The sequence below is a fragment of the Nannospalax galili genome, unplaced genomic scaffold (assembly GCF_000622305.1).
Source record: "Nannospalax galili isolate Female #2095 unplaced genomic scaffold, S.galili_v1.0 scaffold158, whole genome shotgun sequence".
NCBI lineage: Eukaryota > Metazoa > Chordata > Mammalia > Rodentia > Spalacidae > Nannospalax > Nannospalax galili.
In genome coordinates, this window is record NW_008345290.1 from 2,867,163 (window position 1) to 2,883,987 (window position 16,825).

The 16,825-nt window shown below is 43.2% G+C and overlaps 1 protein-coding gene across 1 annotated transcript; it reads left to right on the forward strand.

Annotated features, from left to right (window-relative positions):
• Positions 1 to 8,686: 8,686 nt before the first annotated feature.
• Positions 8,687 to 16,825, forward strand: Malsu1 (mitochondrial assembly of ribosomal large subunit 1). The gene is made up of 4 exons (XM_008841469.3): positions 8,687 to 8,954; positions 10,159 to 10,337; positions 15,080 to 15,161; positions 16,335 to 16,825. Exons 1-4 carry the CDS (start codon positions 8,717 to 8,719, stop codon positions 16,520 to 16,522), a joined length of 687 nt encoding a protein of 228 aa, XP_008839691.1. The 5' UTR covers positions 8,687 to 8,716; the 3' UTR covers positions 16,523 to 16,825.

The window sequence follows — 16,825 nt, forward strand, 5'->3', positions numbered from 1 at the left end:
GTTTATAGTATTTCCTGCATGTGTGTAAGTGTACTTGTGTCGTGCAATGCACGGAGGTCAGAAGAGCATGTCAGATCCCCTGGAACTGGAGCTATGGAGGGTTGTTAGCCACCATGTGGATGGTGGGAATCAAACCCGGGTCCTCTGAGAGAGCAGTCAATGCTCTTAACACTGAGCCATCTCTCCAGGCCCCTGGATCATTTTTTAATACCACAGTTCAGCTCTGGGGACAAAATTCTTCACAACTCAGTTTTCTATGGAAGTAAATTCCACCTCTAGAGTCCTCTGACTGTCAGTGGGCGATTCCCTCACCCTGGTGTCCTGCTGGCCTAGTGCGGCCTCCATGGGCCCCTCCAACTTGCGCTCCTTTAGAGTTGCTGTCTACCAGGACTCAGTGTTATCAGAGCCCCTGCAAGTGGAGGATGTGGGTGTCTTGAAGCCTCCCTCTCCTTTCTTTTGCCCCAGTCCCCATCCTATTCATGCAGCAGAGGCTTTTCCAGCCCTGCAGGAGTTTAGGTTCTCCTTTTTCAAATGTAGTCATGGCACTGACTGACGGAAGCACGCTGAAATCGGGCCTCTCCCAGTCTGGGAGCTCCCTAGGGAAGCTGTTCTTCATTCACCTTTCCTTCTCTGGCTTTAGCCCAGAGTGACCCAGAATGTGCAAGCTGCCCCTGCATCATTAGTATAAGTACAAAGTACAGTCAACATGACGAAGATGGGGTACATGGGGGACAGGTCCCTAGCCAGTTCCTGCAGGCTATCAGGGAAAACAATAGCCTGGCTGTGAGACAGGGCCCAGTAATCCAAAGAGACAATGTGGGTGTTCAGAGGCCTGAGCTCAGAGCAAACAATGGCCCAGAAAGCTGAGGAAACACCCTGTCAAAGGCAAGTGAGGGGAACAGAGCCTGAACTTTGGCCCAACAGATAGGCTAAGAAGAAATCATGGAAGAGGTACCTTGGCTCATGGGAAACTTCTGTGTGAGAGGTTCTGGATGCTCTCACACCACCAGCCTGCACTTCCTGACATTCATCCTATTACAGGCCACAGTGCCAATTCCTTGTCCTCAGAGTACACAGGATGTGTATGGTAGTCCGACATAAAACATCTAAGCATGGGGCTAGAGAGATGGCTTGGTGGTTAAGAGCACTGGCTGCTCTTGCAGTGGATCCCAGTTCGAGTCCCAGCATCTGAACGGCTGCTAACCGTCGTTGGTAACTCCAGTTCCAGGGGATCCCACACTCTCTTCTGACTTATGTGAACACTGCACAACATGAGCGCACTTACATTCAGGAAATGCACTCCTACACATTAAATAAAAATATTTAATACAGTTGTTAGCTGCCATGTGGGTGCTGGAATTCGAATCTGGGTCTTCTGCAAGAACAGTCAGTGTTCTTAATCATTGAGCCATCTCTCCAGCCCGTAAACAAAATATTTTAAAAAGTATCTAAGCTGATGGACAACCCAGATTCTACAACCTTGGGGTTCTGAGACACTCTTGTATCCTTATGTTTACAATAGTAAATCCTGTTACCATCTCTCTCTTATGATGCTGGGCATGGAACCCAAGACCTTGCATGTGCTAAATAAGAGCTGTGTTCCCAATTCATCTCTTTAAAAAGATTTTGTCCCTTGTGATGGTTAATCTTGTCAACTTGACTATCTATATTTAGAATCACCATGGAAACATATCTCTGGGTATATCTATGAGAGTATTTCCAGAAAAGTTTAACTGACAGGAAAAATACACCCTGAGTGTGAGCTGCACATTCAATGGGTGTGCTGCTCCAGATTGAGTAAAAGGGAGCAAGTAGGGTTGGAGAGATGGTTTGGCAGTTAAGGGCACTGGCTGTTCTTGCAAAGGGCCTGGCTTCAGTTCCCAGCACCCACTTGGTGGCTAACAACTGTCCATAACTCCAGCTCCAGAGGATCTGACACCCTCTTCTGGCCTCTCCAGGCACTGCATACATGTAGTGCACTTACATACATGTAGGCAAAACACACATACACACACATATGATAAAAGAAATTTAAAAAAATTTTAAGGGAGAAAGTAAGCTGAGCACCAGTACTCATTTCTGGTTCATGTCTATGTACACAAAATGACCAGCTGCCTCACATCCTACACTTTGCCTGCCCCACCAGAAGGGCCTAGATCACCTGAAGTTCTTAAAATATCTGTCAGTATATACACAATAAGAAGATGGTTCAGTAGTTAAGAACACTGGCTGTTCTTTTAGAAGACCTGGACTCAAATCCTTGCACCCACATGGCAGCTAACAACTGTCTGTAACTCCAGTTCCAGTGGGATCCAACAGCCTCTTCTGACCTCCGTGAGCATTGCACAACTCAGGTGTACTTACCTGCATACAAGCAATACATGCATTCACATAAAAAATAAAAATAATAAAATATTTTTTAAATAAGCTGGGTTGAAATAAGTAACACTTGAACTAAGTAACACTTAAACATCAAAAGAGACTCAACTTCAACAGTATCTACCTCCCTTTGCTATAGAGAACATTTTTATGTTGTCATTGTTTTGCTTTAGTCAAGGTCTTGTTCTGTAGCCCAGCCTGGCCTCAAACACATGAGCCTCTTTTCTCAGCCTCCCCAGTTCTGAGATTACTAGCTCAAGTCTCTACCTCAGGCTAAGAAACATATTTGGCCCAAGACAGTGCTTGATGCATAAGTGGTTCAAAGGTCTTTTGTGGTCTAAAGGAGGTTTGTGGTCCACAGATTAGAAAACATAGGTGCATGCATAGAATAAGCAAAGGTCAGCTTTGATTAAACTTCCCAGTCCTAAATGTATATATATTCAGTCATTCACCATGACGAGCCAGCGGTGATGTTCAGGGTCCATTGGTGTAGTGTGGGCAATTCCAAGAGGTTTGCTCAGTCATTCTGGTTCAGTCCTTGTGCCTTTTCTTTGAGGCCTGCCTCCAACTTTTTATCCTTTCTTTATTATTAATAAATTCTGGGGCTGGAGAGATGGCTCAGCTGTTAAGAACACTGGCTGTTCTTGCAGAAGACCTGGGTTCGAATCCCAGCACCCACATGGCAGCTTACAACTGTCCGTAATTCCAGTTCCAGGGGATCTGACAGCCTCTTCTGTCATCCATGGGCATTGCACGACATAAGTGCACTTACCTACATGCAGGCAATACATGTATACACATAAAATTAAAATATTTTTTAAAATTCAAATAATTAATTAATTTGGTGTGTGTGTGTGTGTGTGTGTGTGTGTGTGTGTATGTGTGTGTGTGTGTGTATGCATGTGTGTTATGGTATGCCTGTGGAGGTCAGAGACAACTTGAGAAAGTCGCTTCTCTCCTTTTACCTTGTAAGTTGGGTGATTGAACGCAGGTTTTCAGGCTTGGCAGCAAATGCCTTTACCCAGTGAGCCAACTCTGGCTCCACTGTTCTTTTTGAAGTAGTGCCAAGGGGGCTGTCTCACATCATGTCCCAGAGTAGGCTATAGACAAATAGTAGAAGCGGTATCTTCCCACATGGGAACTTCTATGTGAGAGCTGCTGGAGTAACCTCGATCCATCAGCTTTATATTCCTAAACACTGGCGTTCAACCTACCACAGGCCCCCATGGCCACTCCAGGATAGACATTCCACGTATCACAGGCCCCTATGCCACTCCAGGCTAGACTATCTGTCCTCATAGCTGGACCTAGCAGTGAGAATGTTTGTGACTGCAGATTCTACCTTCCCACCAAGCACCAGGAAACAAATTTGGGGACCATTTGGCTTTGCTGTCTACAGAGCACACAGGACATTTGGGACACCAGTAACATAATTAAAGTTCACAATCAGAAAGGCCTTTTAGTCATGGGCCTTAGTTAATGAACAAGTCCAGATTCCAGGAAGCTGCTTTAGGCTTCAACCTTCCGTTTTAGCATTCCCACAATAGGGGTTATTAAACCATCTGATTCTGCTTTTCAAAAGCAACCAATATCTCAAAACAAAGCCCAATTCCAATCCAATGACCCAGTTCTTAAAGTATAGGGGCATTTTGTGTTTCTGAAGTCCTCTATCTGTCACTATAACAGCATTACGTAGAGCAGTATGACATGTACAAACAGGCTTTTGCGAACAGATGCTCTACCCCTGAGCTATCCCCTCATAAGCAAGCTTTTGGCAATTAATATCAAGGACACAGCACTGACAACCCTTGTCTCTGAAATTGATGGTGAGGAAATTCTGTTTGGCACCATTTCATAGTGATGGAGTATCTCCTCTTGCAGATTATTAGGCAGGGGTCAATTCAGGGGCAGAGCTTCAGCATGTCAATCAACTTAAACTCTGAAACTGTCAAAGCACTTTATGTGCCATCTTAGGAACTGTGGGAGACACAGTTTCAGATAGTTCTGAAGCCATATTCTGAAGTGTGTAGAGAAGGAGAGATCTTATAAGAGCAAACATTACACAATGGTAAAAAAAAACTGTAGAAATTTATATTAGAGTTGAGAACAGGGACTGTGTATCGGGGTTAGGTGACTGACAGAAGCAGAAGGAAACAATGCCTATTCTTGGTTTTAAAAAGTCCATTAAAAAAGGGCCCCATGGCCTCTTGAAATGTATCTTGAGTGTCTAGGCACAATGTAATTATCTGTTTCAGATGTTGCAAAGGGTTGGAGGTGGCAGAGTTCACATACTTAGGCTGTGCCTTGAGTCATATAGATTAAGCTTCCCTCCCTAGAGCCTTCCAACTGTGCTTCACAACGTTCAGCTGAGCTTCAGAATGTTCACCATTCAGAATGAGCTTCTCAATGTTTCATCTGATTTTCCTTTTGCTATCTTAGGCCTCACTCCTCTCCCAGGTCTAACACTCCACATCTTATCTCCCCCCACTTTCCTTCTCCCTTTCTCCCCTCCCCTCCCCTCCCCTCTTCTCCTCCCCTTCCCTTCCATTCCCTTCCCTTCCCTTCTTCTTTTCTCTTCTCTTTTGTCTTTTGGGGACAAGTTCTCACTATGTAGCTAGTTGCTGACCTGGAATTCACTATGTATTAAGGCTGGTCTGGAACATGCAGCTAACCACCTGCCTCAGTACACACACACACACACACACACACACACACACACACACACACAAAATCACAAAGTTCACAAAGAATAGGCCCAGCTATTTTATCTCAAATCCACAGTACCAGTGCTTTCTACAACACCATAGACACTCAGTGTCTCTAAGTTGAATGTCCCTCTCTGTCTAGCTTCAGAAACTCCTGCCACGACCCAGCTCCTTCCACACACAGATATGGAATGGTGTGCCTTTATTTAGGGGTCAGATCTAGATTTAATTCTGAATCTGCCATTTACTAAAACACGAATTCAGGCAAACCATATTTCTGAGTGTCTGAGTCTGTGTGTGCAGTGATAACACTGCAGTTTCTCAGTGAACACACACACACACACACACACACACACACGAGAAGAACAAGGACCTCTCAGCTGGTGGTCAGAATGTGATATTTCTCATAGAACCTAAAGCAATGTTTCTAATAGGACCTGACTCTTTCCAGAGGACATATGATGTCCCCTCTTCCAATCTGCAATTGCTAAGCTGCTTCTGCCTCAGGACAGCTCCGAATCCACAGCTGACACCATGTCCTCTGGCCTCTCCTTGTGCCCGGGAAGCACAAGCACAGGTCCTGAACAAAGGCCCCTTCTCCTTCCTCTACTGCCAAGATGCAACTCTTTCTTCCTTTGGGCAGTCCCACTTGCTAACTGTATGTGTGTTCCTAGTGGTCTTTTTCTGATGGATTTTATAAGAATGACTGGGCTTGAAGCATTTCCTCCCCATGAGGCCAATTCATAGTGGAATACTATACAGCCAAGCACAACATATTTCAGTCAGTGAGAATGTAACTGAGTACAATATACTAGGGCAATACTGCTTATGTAAAGGGGAAAAAGATATGAATTCCCTGATCTCTACATGTTTATAGTCTAGGAAGAATGACCACATAAGAATACAAATAACTAAGACATGAAGAAAAAATGTGGCATCAGAAGTTTGAAGTGTTGTAGAGAGATACTATATACATGCCTTCCATGAGAATATAGGGATAAAGTAGGTCTGTATGTTGCTTCCAGATGATTACAATGCCTGATCTGTGTTAGCTTAGTTTGAGTATGACATTTGCATAATGAAATTGCCAAATGTTGGCATTTTTCAGAACATATCTCCTTATGACTACCACAAAAGTTCTGTGGCATATGCAGATAATCCTTGATGATAAATATAAATAGTAACGCACCATTGGGGTGCTCACGTGGGAACAAGGAGCAGATGGCAAACATGAGAAGAAACACCAAATTCATACCTGGAGGAAAAGGAACTGAAGAGGAAAGGACAGGAAATTAAGGACAGAGGAAACAACTTTATCTGTAATTGTTTCTTTTTCTTTTGCTGTTGTTATTTTGGGGCAGGGTCTCTCTGTAGCCTCAGCTCAGCCTGGTCTTGAATTCACAGAGACCTATGCCTACCTCCCAAGTGCTGGGATTGAAGGCATGCATCACCATTCTTGGCTTATTTTTCTTATTTTTAAATGTAGCTTGGAGCAGCTATAAATATTTGGAGTGGTACCCTTAGGTGCTTATACTAGTTTCTGTATTTTATATTTTTTCCAACATTAATACTTGAAGCTATTTATTAAAAATTAAATAGTGTTCAGATGATTTTGAAATACCTACTGTGTGCTTGAAAGTGTTCTAGGATTGGGGATACTCAGGAAGTTGCTTTCTCTTAAAAAACTTAGCTTTTGCTTTCAGCTTGACCACTAAGTATAGGACTGGTCGCCTAGCATTCTCACAAAGGCAGCCTCTACACTGCTGTCCACTGCTGTAAACTTCTTCATTCAAGAGCTGTAGGTGAAGGGCTGACCTAAGAATGTATCTCAAATAAGTCATTTACACCTCTGCCTACACCCCACGCTATTTAGGATAACAGATTTTCTTCGTGGGATTTCAAATTTGTAAAAGAATCTGGAATATTTTTTAAAGAATATTTTTGACAATTTCATATATACATGCAAAGTCTCTTGATCATATCCACCCGGACTCCCCCCTCTGACTTTCCAGGACACTCCTCCAACATGTCCCCCTCCCACCTTCACGCCCTCCTCTTTTTTCATAGAACCCACTGAGTCCAGTTAGTGCTGCCAGCATACACATGGTGTGTGGCCACCCACAGGAGCATGAGAAACCCACCAGTGGCCACACCCCAGAAGATAAATGACTCCCCTTTCCCCAGCAGCCATCAACTGACAATAGCTCCTCAGCCTGTGTAGAGCCTCATGAGCCTCCGCCCTTCTCTGTCTATGTTGGAATGTTGACTAGCTTGATCTGGTTCAGGTCTTGTGCAGGTAACCATAGCTGCTGTGAGTTATGTCCAGAAGACAGCATTTCACAGCACACCTTCCCAATCATACATTCATTCTGCCCCCTGCACTATGATACTCCCTCAGCCTTGTGTGGGGTTGATATATATTCCACTTAGGGCTAAGCACTCAACATTCACTTCTCAGCACTTTGACCAGTTATGCGTTTCTGCTTTAACTGCTGCCAACTGCAAAAAGCAGCTTCTTTGACTAAGGTTGAAAACAGCACTAATCTATAAGTATAAACATAAATATTTAGAAGATGACGTTTGGCTACATGTCCAAATTAAAACAACAGTAGTAGTTTCCCCATTGGGCCCATGGCCTCCCTAGACAGGACTTTTGACCAGGTTTAGGGCACTAGGCATTAATTCCCTCCTGTGGAGCAGGCCTCAAAAGAAACTAAAGAGCAGCTGGTTAGCCCCAAAACAACCATGCATAAAAACCATTATTGCATTAGTGCCTGGCAAGTCAGTATTTTTAGCATGCATGGGTAAATCCATTGATGACTTTACTTCCCCAGTAACCTGCATTGGCACTGGTGCAGCAGTAGCACCATGAAAGCTAGCCACCAGCAGGGAAGTTTTCAGTGTCAGCTTGATTTTTCTATGGCCCGCAACCAAGGTATGTTGTGTCTTCAGCAACAGGGTATTAACATCCAGTTATAGTGGACAACCAAGAACAACAATAGCATGGGGGCGGGGGGGGGTCGTCTGGGGCCTCCTTGACAAATGACATGTAGGGAGAGTAGTATCACACACCTAACACTGAGATCTTTATTTAATCACCCATGTCATCTGGGGCAAGCAATGCCTATCCATATAGGATACCTCTAGTCAAACTCTTTATTTTTATTTATTTGTTATTTATTTATTGTGATCTAGATTTTTTTTTTTTAACATGGGAGAGGGTTGAAAAGTATGTCTTAGTTCTTGTCTATCTGACTGGGTCGATTTTTGCACACCTGAAGCGGAGAGAGAGGAGAGGGGGAGGGAGAGAGTAAGAGAGTGAGAGAGTGAGAGAATGGAGAGGGAGAGGAGAAAGGAGAGGAAGACGGGTAAGGGGAGGAGGAGAGGACAGAGGGGAGAGGGAAGAGCGGGAGAGAGAGAAGAGAGAGGAGAGAGAGAGAAAGACAGAGAGAGGGGAGGACGGAGAGAGAGGAGAGGAAGCCTACAGACATAGAGAAGTGGCCTGTGACAGTGGCCCTTTTATTCCTTAAGAACTCTCCAGCCAGCACTTCCCAGGCCCCACTTTGGTCTTGGCCCCGCCCACGTCGTGACGCAGAAGCCGCGCGCCGCTGGGCAAGTTCGCGCCTTCGGCGATGGGGCCGGGCTGGTGGTCGGTTCGGTGCTTGTGGCGATTGCTGGAGCGCAAGGCGGTCTCCCCACTAGCAGGTCCCGCGGGGGCCCCGAGGCCTAGGCTTCCTTGGCTGTCGGAGGGGCGGCGTCCGACGAGGTGCGTGGTCTGCCTGAGCCCGAGCGGGGCACGCGGCCTGCACCATGGGCCTCAGCTGGAGGAGCGGGCGCCGGGCGCCGTAGGACCGCAGCCTGGCACCGGAGGTACTCGCGGACCGCGGCCGAGGCCGCCAGCAGCTGGGCTTGACCGGGAGGCCTGGCCTTCCCTATGCGCGTCTGTAATGAGCTCCAGAACTGCTGACCCAGAGCTAGAAGGGACTTGGGGGGGTTGTTGGCGCCAACCTTCCTACTTAATAGCGGTCGGTGGTGGCTGGCCACACCGACCCTGGGCATCCTACCACCCGGTCCTCACCGAGTCACGATCTACCCAGGGTCATAGGAAATAGATTTGTTGGGCGTGTGAGGCCTGAGGATCTGGCCAGGGGTTATGTAAAAAGAGCTAACAGGAGTCGGGTCCCAGTGGAGATACTTTAATTATTGTAAAGTTTTTAGAAACGAGAAATGGTAAAAAGATCATACCTGAGAAATTATAGAATACAAAAGGATAATCTTTTGATTGCCTTAGCATCTGGGTCCTTTGAAGTCAGCGTTTGAAGTGTTACGGATTTACATGCTAATGCTCGAGGTTTTAGAACAGTATCTAAATCTGTAGCTGAAAAATGTTCATAATAGTTTTTCATCCACGTTGCTTTATAAGAAAAACATGGTTCAAATGAGAATCCCTTAAAATTTCAGCTCTTAATTTCTCTTAGGCAGCGCTAGTTTTGGTAGCCCTGTTCATCTCACACCAGGTGTGGACTTGATGTGGCAGAATATCACCCTCTCCGCAAACCCTGCTGCTGCTTTCTTTCTACAGCATTTTAGCATTTGAGGTATAGTGCTCATTTCAACATTAGTGAGAAATAGGAAGTCATTTGCTTACTGTTGGTGGTTCGTTTGGTAATAGCAAAGGATGTATAGTGGATCTATGTAATCTGAACAGCTGAACAATGCTTTATAAAACTACTGCCCAGGTTCAATTTCCAGCTTTTTTTTTTTTTTTTTTTTTTAAGTAGGAGTGATATTGGGGCCTGGACCTAGGACTTTGTACATACTAGGCAAGCATTCCACCACTGGGCTACACCCTCAGGCTTTTAACATTTTTTAAATTCAGAGACTTTGTCTAAATTGCTTAGGCTAGTCTTGAACTTGGGCCCCTCCTTCCTGGTGTTTGCCAAAGCATCTTGGACATAAACACCCTCATGGAAGAACAGTTTCACTGTTTCCTGGGAGACATGGACAGCTTCTCTAGATACATATAGGTCTGTCTTCTGCTCAGCCATCTGACACAAATATTTGTGCATTTCAGATCACACTGGTGCCAAGTTTGACATCGATCTGCTGGTTTCACTTCTGAGGCAAGAAAATGCAAGAGATATTTGTGTGATCAAGGTTCCACCAGAAATGAGATACACAGATTACTTTGTCATTGGTAGTGGAACTTCTACCCGACACTTACACGCCATGGCCTACTACACTGTGAAAATGGTTGGATGCTTTTTTTTGTTTTGAACCTTTACCAGGAGACTAATCAATGCACCAGGGTGGGGAGCAACACTTAGGATAAACCATCATCCTATGAGAGATTACATAGGGAGCCCAAATTTTCAGAATTTCCAAGAGTATATTTTATGTTCTTTGGTGAAAGGTTGCTAACAAGTATTTAGCTTTGTTGAGTCCAGCTATTTCTAAGTCTTGTGTTATGTGACCACAAGGAAAAATAAAAATAAAAAAATAGCCTGCAGCAAGCCAGAAGGCAGTATCAGGATTTCTGGTAGTCTCTAGTCACAAGTGGCTATTTAAAGAATTTTTTTTTTTATTGTTTTTACACTGGGTGGTGGCTCACACTTTTAATCCCAGCACTTGAAAGGCAGAGGTAGGCAGATCTCTGTAAGTTCAAGGCCAGCCTGATCTACATAGCCAGTTCTAGGCCAGGTGGGGCTACAGGGAGACCCTGGCTCAAAAAAACCAACAAACAGAAACTGTCCTAGTTTGTTTCTCCATTGCTGTGACAAAACACTCTGACCAATACCAACTTGGGGAGGAAAAAGTTTATTTAGCTTAAATCTCTCGGGTCACAGTTCATCCAGAAGTCCAAGGTAGGAACTCAGGGCAAAAACCTGGAGGCAGAAGCTGGAGCACAGGCCATGGAGAAACACTGCTTACTGGCTTGCTCCCCTGGCCCCTGCTCAACCTGCTTTCTTATGCAGCACAGGCCCACCTGCCCAGGGATGGCACCACCCACAGTGGGCTGGGCCCTCCCACATTACTCCACAATCAAGAAGGTGCCCCATGGACATGGACATAGGCCAATCCAATGAAAGCAATTCCCCAGTTGAGGCTCCCTCAATTCAGGTGTGTCAAGTTGACACTAAAGCTATCCAGCACAGTGTCCAAGGAAGGCAGTTAAGACCAGAATGGCTGGAGTTGCCTAGAGAAGGACTGTAAAATAAAGTCTTAAGTGCAGACCTGATGTTAGAGCAGAGCAAGGTTATTAAAAAGTAACCAGAAGGCTAGGTGTGGTCCCTAGTGGGCATATGCCTATACTAGGGATGCAAAAGCAGGCGATCTCTGAGTTTTTGGCCAGCCTGGTCTATGTAGTGAGTTCTAGGATAGCCAGGCCTACATAGTAAGACCCTGCCTCAAAAAAAAAAAAAAATATATATTTTTTTTTTAAAGTTTTGTTTGGCATTTGAGAACTGGAGCCTGGAGAATCAGGAATTCAAGGTCATCTTGAGCTCTACAGTTGGATGCCAGCTTGAGCTACATGAGAAGCTTTCTTGAAAAGCAACACACACAAAAAGTTTTTCTGTCATTTGTAGTAAAATATGTATAATTTAGGACCTAACAATTTTAACCTTTGTTTTGGTCTATTTTATTTTTTAATTTTTTGGTCTTTTTTGAGACAGGCTCTCCCTATACCCCAGCTGGCCTGCAACTTGCTTTGTAGACCATGCTGGCCTCATTCTCAGAGAGATCCACCTGCCTCGATAGTTGAGTTTCCAGGTTTCTAATTACTCCATATCCTAGCCAAAACTTTATAATTTTTGATAGTAGTCATCCTCATGGTGTGGTTTGGACTTGCATTTTGTATTGCATTTGTTAGTGATGCAACAACCACTATTTTTGTTGGCCATATGTATATATATTCTTTGGAGGAGTGTCTCTTCATGTACAAATTCACTCATTTTTAAAATCAGTTTTTTGTTGCGTTATGAGTTGTTTTCTGGATATTAATTCCTGATCAAATAAGGTGGTTTGCAATTTCTGGCCTTTTTTGTGGGTTACCATTTTACTTTGTTAGTGGTGTCCTTAGATGTATTGTGGTGCTGAGGTTCAAACCCAGGGTCTGGAACATGCCAGGCAAGCATTCTATCACTAAGATATATAACCTTAGAAGTATGTAATTCTGATGAGCAGTTTTTCTTCTGCGAGTGTTACAGCTTCAGGTCTTAGGTTTAGGTACTTTGCTTTTTAAAAAAAAACTATTTTATGCACATGAGTGTTTTGCCCACATGTATATAAGTGCACCGTTGTAAGGATTGTACTAGCTGGTTAAGGTCCCTGAGATTCCATATCCATGTTCTTCTGTTTTTTTCAAAAGACATCACTGGATTTTGATGAGTGCATTGAATTTGGAGACTGCTTTGAATAGTATTGACTTAACAGTTTTCAGTGTAGAAGTCTTTTTTAAAACAATTCTTAAAATTTCATTTATTAGCCAGGTGTGGTGGCATGTGCCTTTAATCCCAGTACTGGGGAGGTAGAGGCAGGTGTATCTCTGTGAGTTTGAGGCCAGCCTGATCTATATAATGAGTTCCAGGCCAGCTGGAGCTACAGAAAAACCCTGTCTCAATAAGACAAAAAATTTTTATTTTGTGCATATGAATGTATTGCCTGCTTGTGTGTAGGTGCACCTGTGTTGTACAGTGCCCTCAAAGGCCAGAAGAGGGTGTCAGATCCCCTGGAACTGGAGTTAACTGCCACATGGTGCAGGGGATGGAACCCAGGTCCTCTGCAAGAGCATCCAGTGCTCTTAATCACTGAACCATTTTTCCAGACCCTCAGTGTACAAACGTTTTTTATCTCCTTTGAGAAGTTTATTCCTTTTTTGATACTGTTGTCAATGAAATTCTCTTCCTTTTCAGATTGTTAGTGTATAGCAATACAACTGATTTGTCTCTGTTGATTTTGTGTCCTACAGCTTTTTTTGGTTCAACACCTAACCATTTGCGTGTGTGTGTGTGTGTGTGTGTATGTGTAATTTTACTTTCCAATTTGGAAATTTTCTTTTCTTTCTTTGGTGTAATTGCTCTGGCTAGGACTTCCAGTCTGTGAGTAGTCAGAACAGACATCCTTGTATCTGAGGACATGGCAGAGGTGTGTCTAGATGATCTAATTTTCATTTCCTACTTTTTTACAGTGTAAATGTATGCTATTGAGTTGCAGTCATTATTTTCAACATATACATTTACATCTATAAAATTTCCCTCAGCAGTGCTTTTGCTGCACCCAGAAGATAATTCATGTTTCAATGTATTTTGTTTTTCTGATTTTTCTGATACAGTTTTTTTCCAGATTTGTACATTTTTCAGTTTTCCTTCTATTGTAGTTTCATTCTATTTCAATCACTATATTTTTATGTGATTTTTTTCCTTTAAAATTTACTAAGACTTAATTTGTGGCCTAATATGATCTATCATACAGAATGTTCCACATACACTTGAGAAAAGTATATTATGAAGATCTACTCAATCTTGAGATCCTATGAAGCTGTCAATATTCTTGACTGAGTAGATCAAGATATACTCAATCATGATTGAACTCTTTACTGATCTGATCTATCCATTTTTTAAAAATATTTTATTTTTATTTTTATTTTATGTATATGTGTGCAGGTAAGTGCACCCATGTTGTGCAATGCCCTTGGAGGACAGAAGAGGCTGTCTGATCCCCTGGAACTGGAGTTACGGATAGTGGTTAGCTGCCATGTGAGTGCTGGGATTCGAACCTGGATCTTCTGCAAGAACAGTCAGTATTCTTAACCGCTGAGCCATCTCTCCAGCCCCTCTATCCATCATTGAAGTTTACTGTACTGCTACTTACCCTTTCAGGTGTCGGTCTGTTCATTTTTAACTTTATTTTCTTTCTTGGTAGTTTACCGCCCCCCCCTCCTGCCCCGGACTGTTTTTTCTTCTTTTTTTTTAAGACAGGGTATCTGCACAACACGGGTGCACTTACAGACATGCAGGCAATATACTCATATACATAAAATAAAAATAAATTAAAAAAAACAGGGTAGCCCAGGCCTTGGACTCATAGTGATCCTCTTGCCTCAGCCTCTTGGGTATAATGGCTACAGGCATAAGCCACTACATTCAGCTCATGTGGAGGCCAGAAGTCAATGTTGAGTCTCCCTCTATTGCTCTCTGCTCTCCATCGTAGTTCAGACAGGGTCTCTGAACCTGGGAACTGCCATTTCAGGTAGACTGGCTAGCCAGCAAGCCCCAGAGTCACCCGAGGTTACAGGTGCACAGTGGCTTTTTATGTGGGTGCCAGTGATCCAATCGCAGCTCCTTGTAGTTGTATAGCAAGCTCTTTACTCACTGGGCCATCTTGCTAGCCTCACCCCCTTTATAGAGTCTTGCTTTGTAGCCCCACCTGCCCTAAGAATCATGGTAGTCTTCCTGCCTCAGCCTCCCTAGTTCTGGGATTAAAGGTATGTGCTATCACACTCAGCTACCTTTGCCCTTATATAATGTCCCTTTTCTCCTGTAAGTTTTTGATTTATACTATTAGAGATGGCCTTTCTCTGTTGATGTTATTAACAGCCGAGCACTGAGATTGCTTATAGCTTTGGGGGAAATAGACAACATATTCTACATTATTATCCTGAAGCTAGAGATGAAATCGGCTCTGAGAAAGCCTAGCCTTAAATAGGAAAGTCCTGTCTTCTTCAGGGGAGCATGTTGGTTGTAACCAGAGTGTCCTCAGAGGCAACACTGGGAATGAATGAGGTGACCTTCTTAGAAAGGTTTGGACAAGATGAATCAGGAGAGCGAGAGAAGATAAAGCATTTCCTCCCTAAATCCTAAGTTATGACCATGGGTCAGAACAGTTATGAATAAGCTAGTCCCCACCATCAGTCTAAGAAAACTGCCAATGGCCCCGCAGTAGACACAGAGCCTTCCCTCTTCTCTCTTTTAAATATATTGTCTGGCTCCTTTCAGTACAAATACCTGAAATGTAAAAGTGAACCTCATGTGAAGATCGAAGGGAGGAACACTGATGACTGGCTCTGTGTGGATTTTGGTAAGTTACTTTGGCATGTTTGACAGATAAAGATTATTCTTGTTTTCAGCTGCAAAAAGATTGAAATAAAATTGGGATGTGCATTTCCATGTAAGATTTTTGTAATTTGTTTCAAGTAACAAAAGTTTTACTTAATAGCTCAGGTGGTCTTATTCACATGTAAAAGTGTTAACCTAACCAAAGTACTGAGGCAATACTTAACTGTTGGAAGACACACTGTATAGCAAACATGTAACAAGCCTCTGGGATTGGAAGGTTGTATAACAGAATGAGTAACGGTAGACATATATATTAATGTGCCGTAGTTTCAAAACATCTCCCAACCAGATATACTACAAAGAAAAACAACTGTATGCCAAGGGGGTGGGGGCACAGCATCTGAGATTTTTTTATCCTACTTGCAAGACTAACAAGTTGTCTTTCCAATTTCATGAAGAGAAGACTATTCTGGAATTAGACAAAGGACTGTTTATTTCTTAGAGAGCATGGTAAATTTTGCACTAATTCTGAGCCCCAGATCCCGTAAGGAAACCCACAGGCCAGATGATACATGTACAGAGACATGTACCAGACAAGGGTATCTTTTATAATTAGGTGAAGCAGGCCTGCCTTTGCTCTGGAGCAAGGCTGTGAAACCAGTGGTTTCTCAGCTTTGTCGCTCATGTTTTAGATCAGGTATTTTTGTTGTAGGCCTGGGGATTATCTTGTATACTTATAGAACAGGATGCTTAGTAGAATGAGCCTCTTCCCTCTTCAGTCGTGACAATCAAAAATTTATATTGTCCCTGAGAAACATTCCTATAAGCAGAGCTGTTCTTTGCCCTGGGAGTGCACTATCTGATATGGTTATTCACTTTGAAACCTTTGCTCACAAGGTGTGTATGTAGAAAAATGTTACCTTTCTCCCAAGGTATGATAAGGAAACCTGACAGGCCAACTTGTATTCCTTTGGATATGGTTAACAGCCATCAGTAATGTTACATGTTGACATCATTTGCCTCCTGTATGATGAATGTAATAAAAAGGCATGTCACTTTTGTTCCACAACTTGCCCTTCTAAAAAGTCCCAGGTAATAGATGCATTGATAACCACTGTTTTAGTTTGTAGACTTACACAATGCACAAAAAGCAAAGGAATTCTCTTTGTTGAAATTTTTAATCTGTTCCTGATAGGTAGCATGGTGATTCATCTGATGCTTCCAGAGACCAGGGAAACCTATCAATTAGAAAAATTATGGACCCTACGTTCTTATGATGACCAGTTAGCCCAGATACCAGCTGAGACATTACCTGAAGATTTCATTCTTGGAACAGAAGATGATACTTCATCCGTGACTCCAGTGGAGTTCAAATGTGAATAAAAGGAAACTAAGACTGGTTTTTATTATTTCAGATTTGATTGAGTCACTTGGAATATACAGGTCCTAGATCTCACCTCCTCGACTTGGTCTCTGTAAGTCCTGCCTACTTCTTGGGCACTCATGCTGACCACTTTGGGAGACTGTATAGATAAATGAACTAATATGTCAAGAATCAGTACAGTCAACCCCAAACTAAGGTATATTGTCCCAATAGGAGTTCCTGGGGTAGCACTGATTCCTGAGATTAACTCAGACTCTCTGCTCAGAATATTAATTTTGTTTAAATACAAATCTTTAATTTTT

Excerpts from the sequence above, each read along its gene's own strand:
- Malsu1 (XM_008841469.3), top strand. The coding sequence starts at position 8,717 with ATGGGGCCGGGCTGGTGGTCGGTTCGGTGCTTGTGGCGATTGCTGGAG. Across the intron at positions 10,338-15,079 it reads CCTACTACACTGTGAAAATG|TACAAATACCTGAAATGTAA; the intron begins GTTGGATGCTTT and ends GGCTCCTTTCAG. Across the intron at positions 15,162-16,334 it reads CTGGCTCTGTGTGGATTTTG|GTAGCATGGTGATTCATCTG; the intron begins GTAAGTTACTTT and ends TGTTCCTGATAG.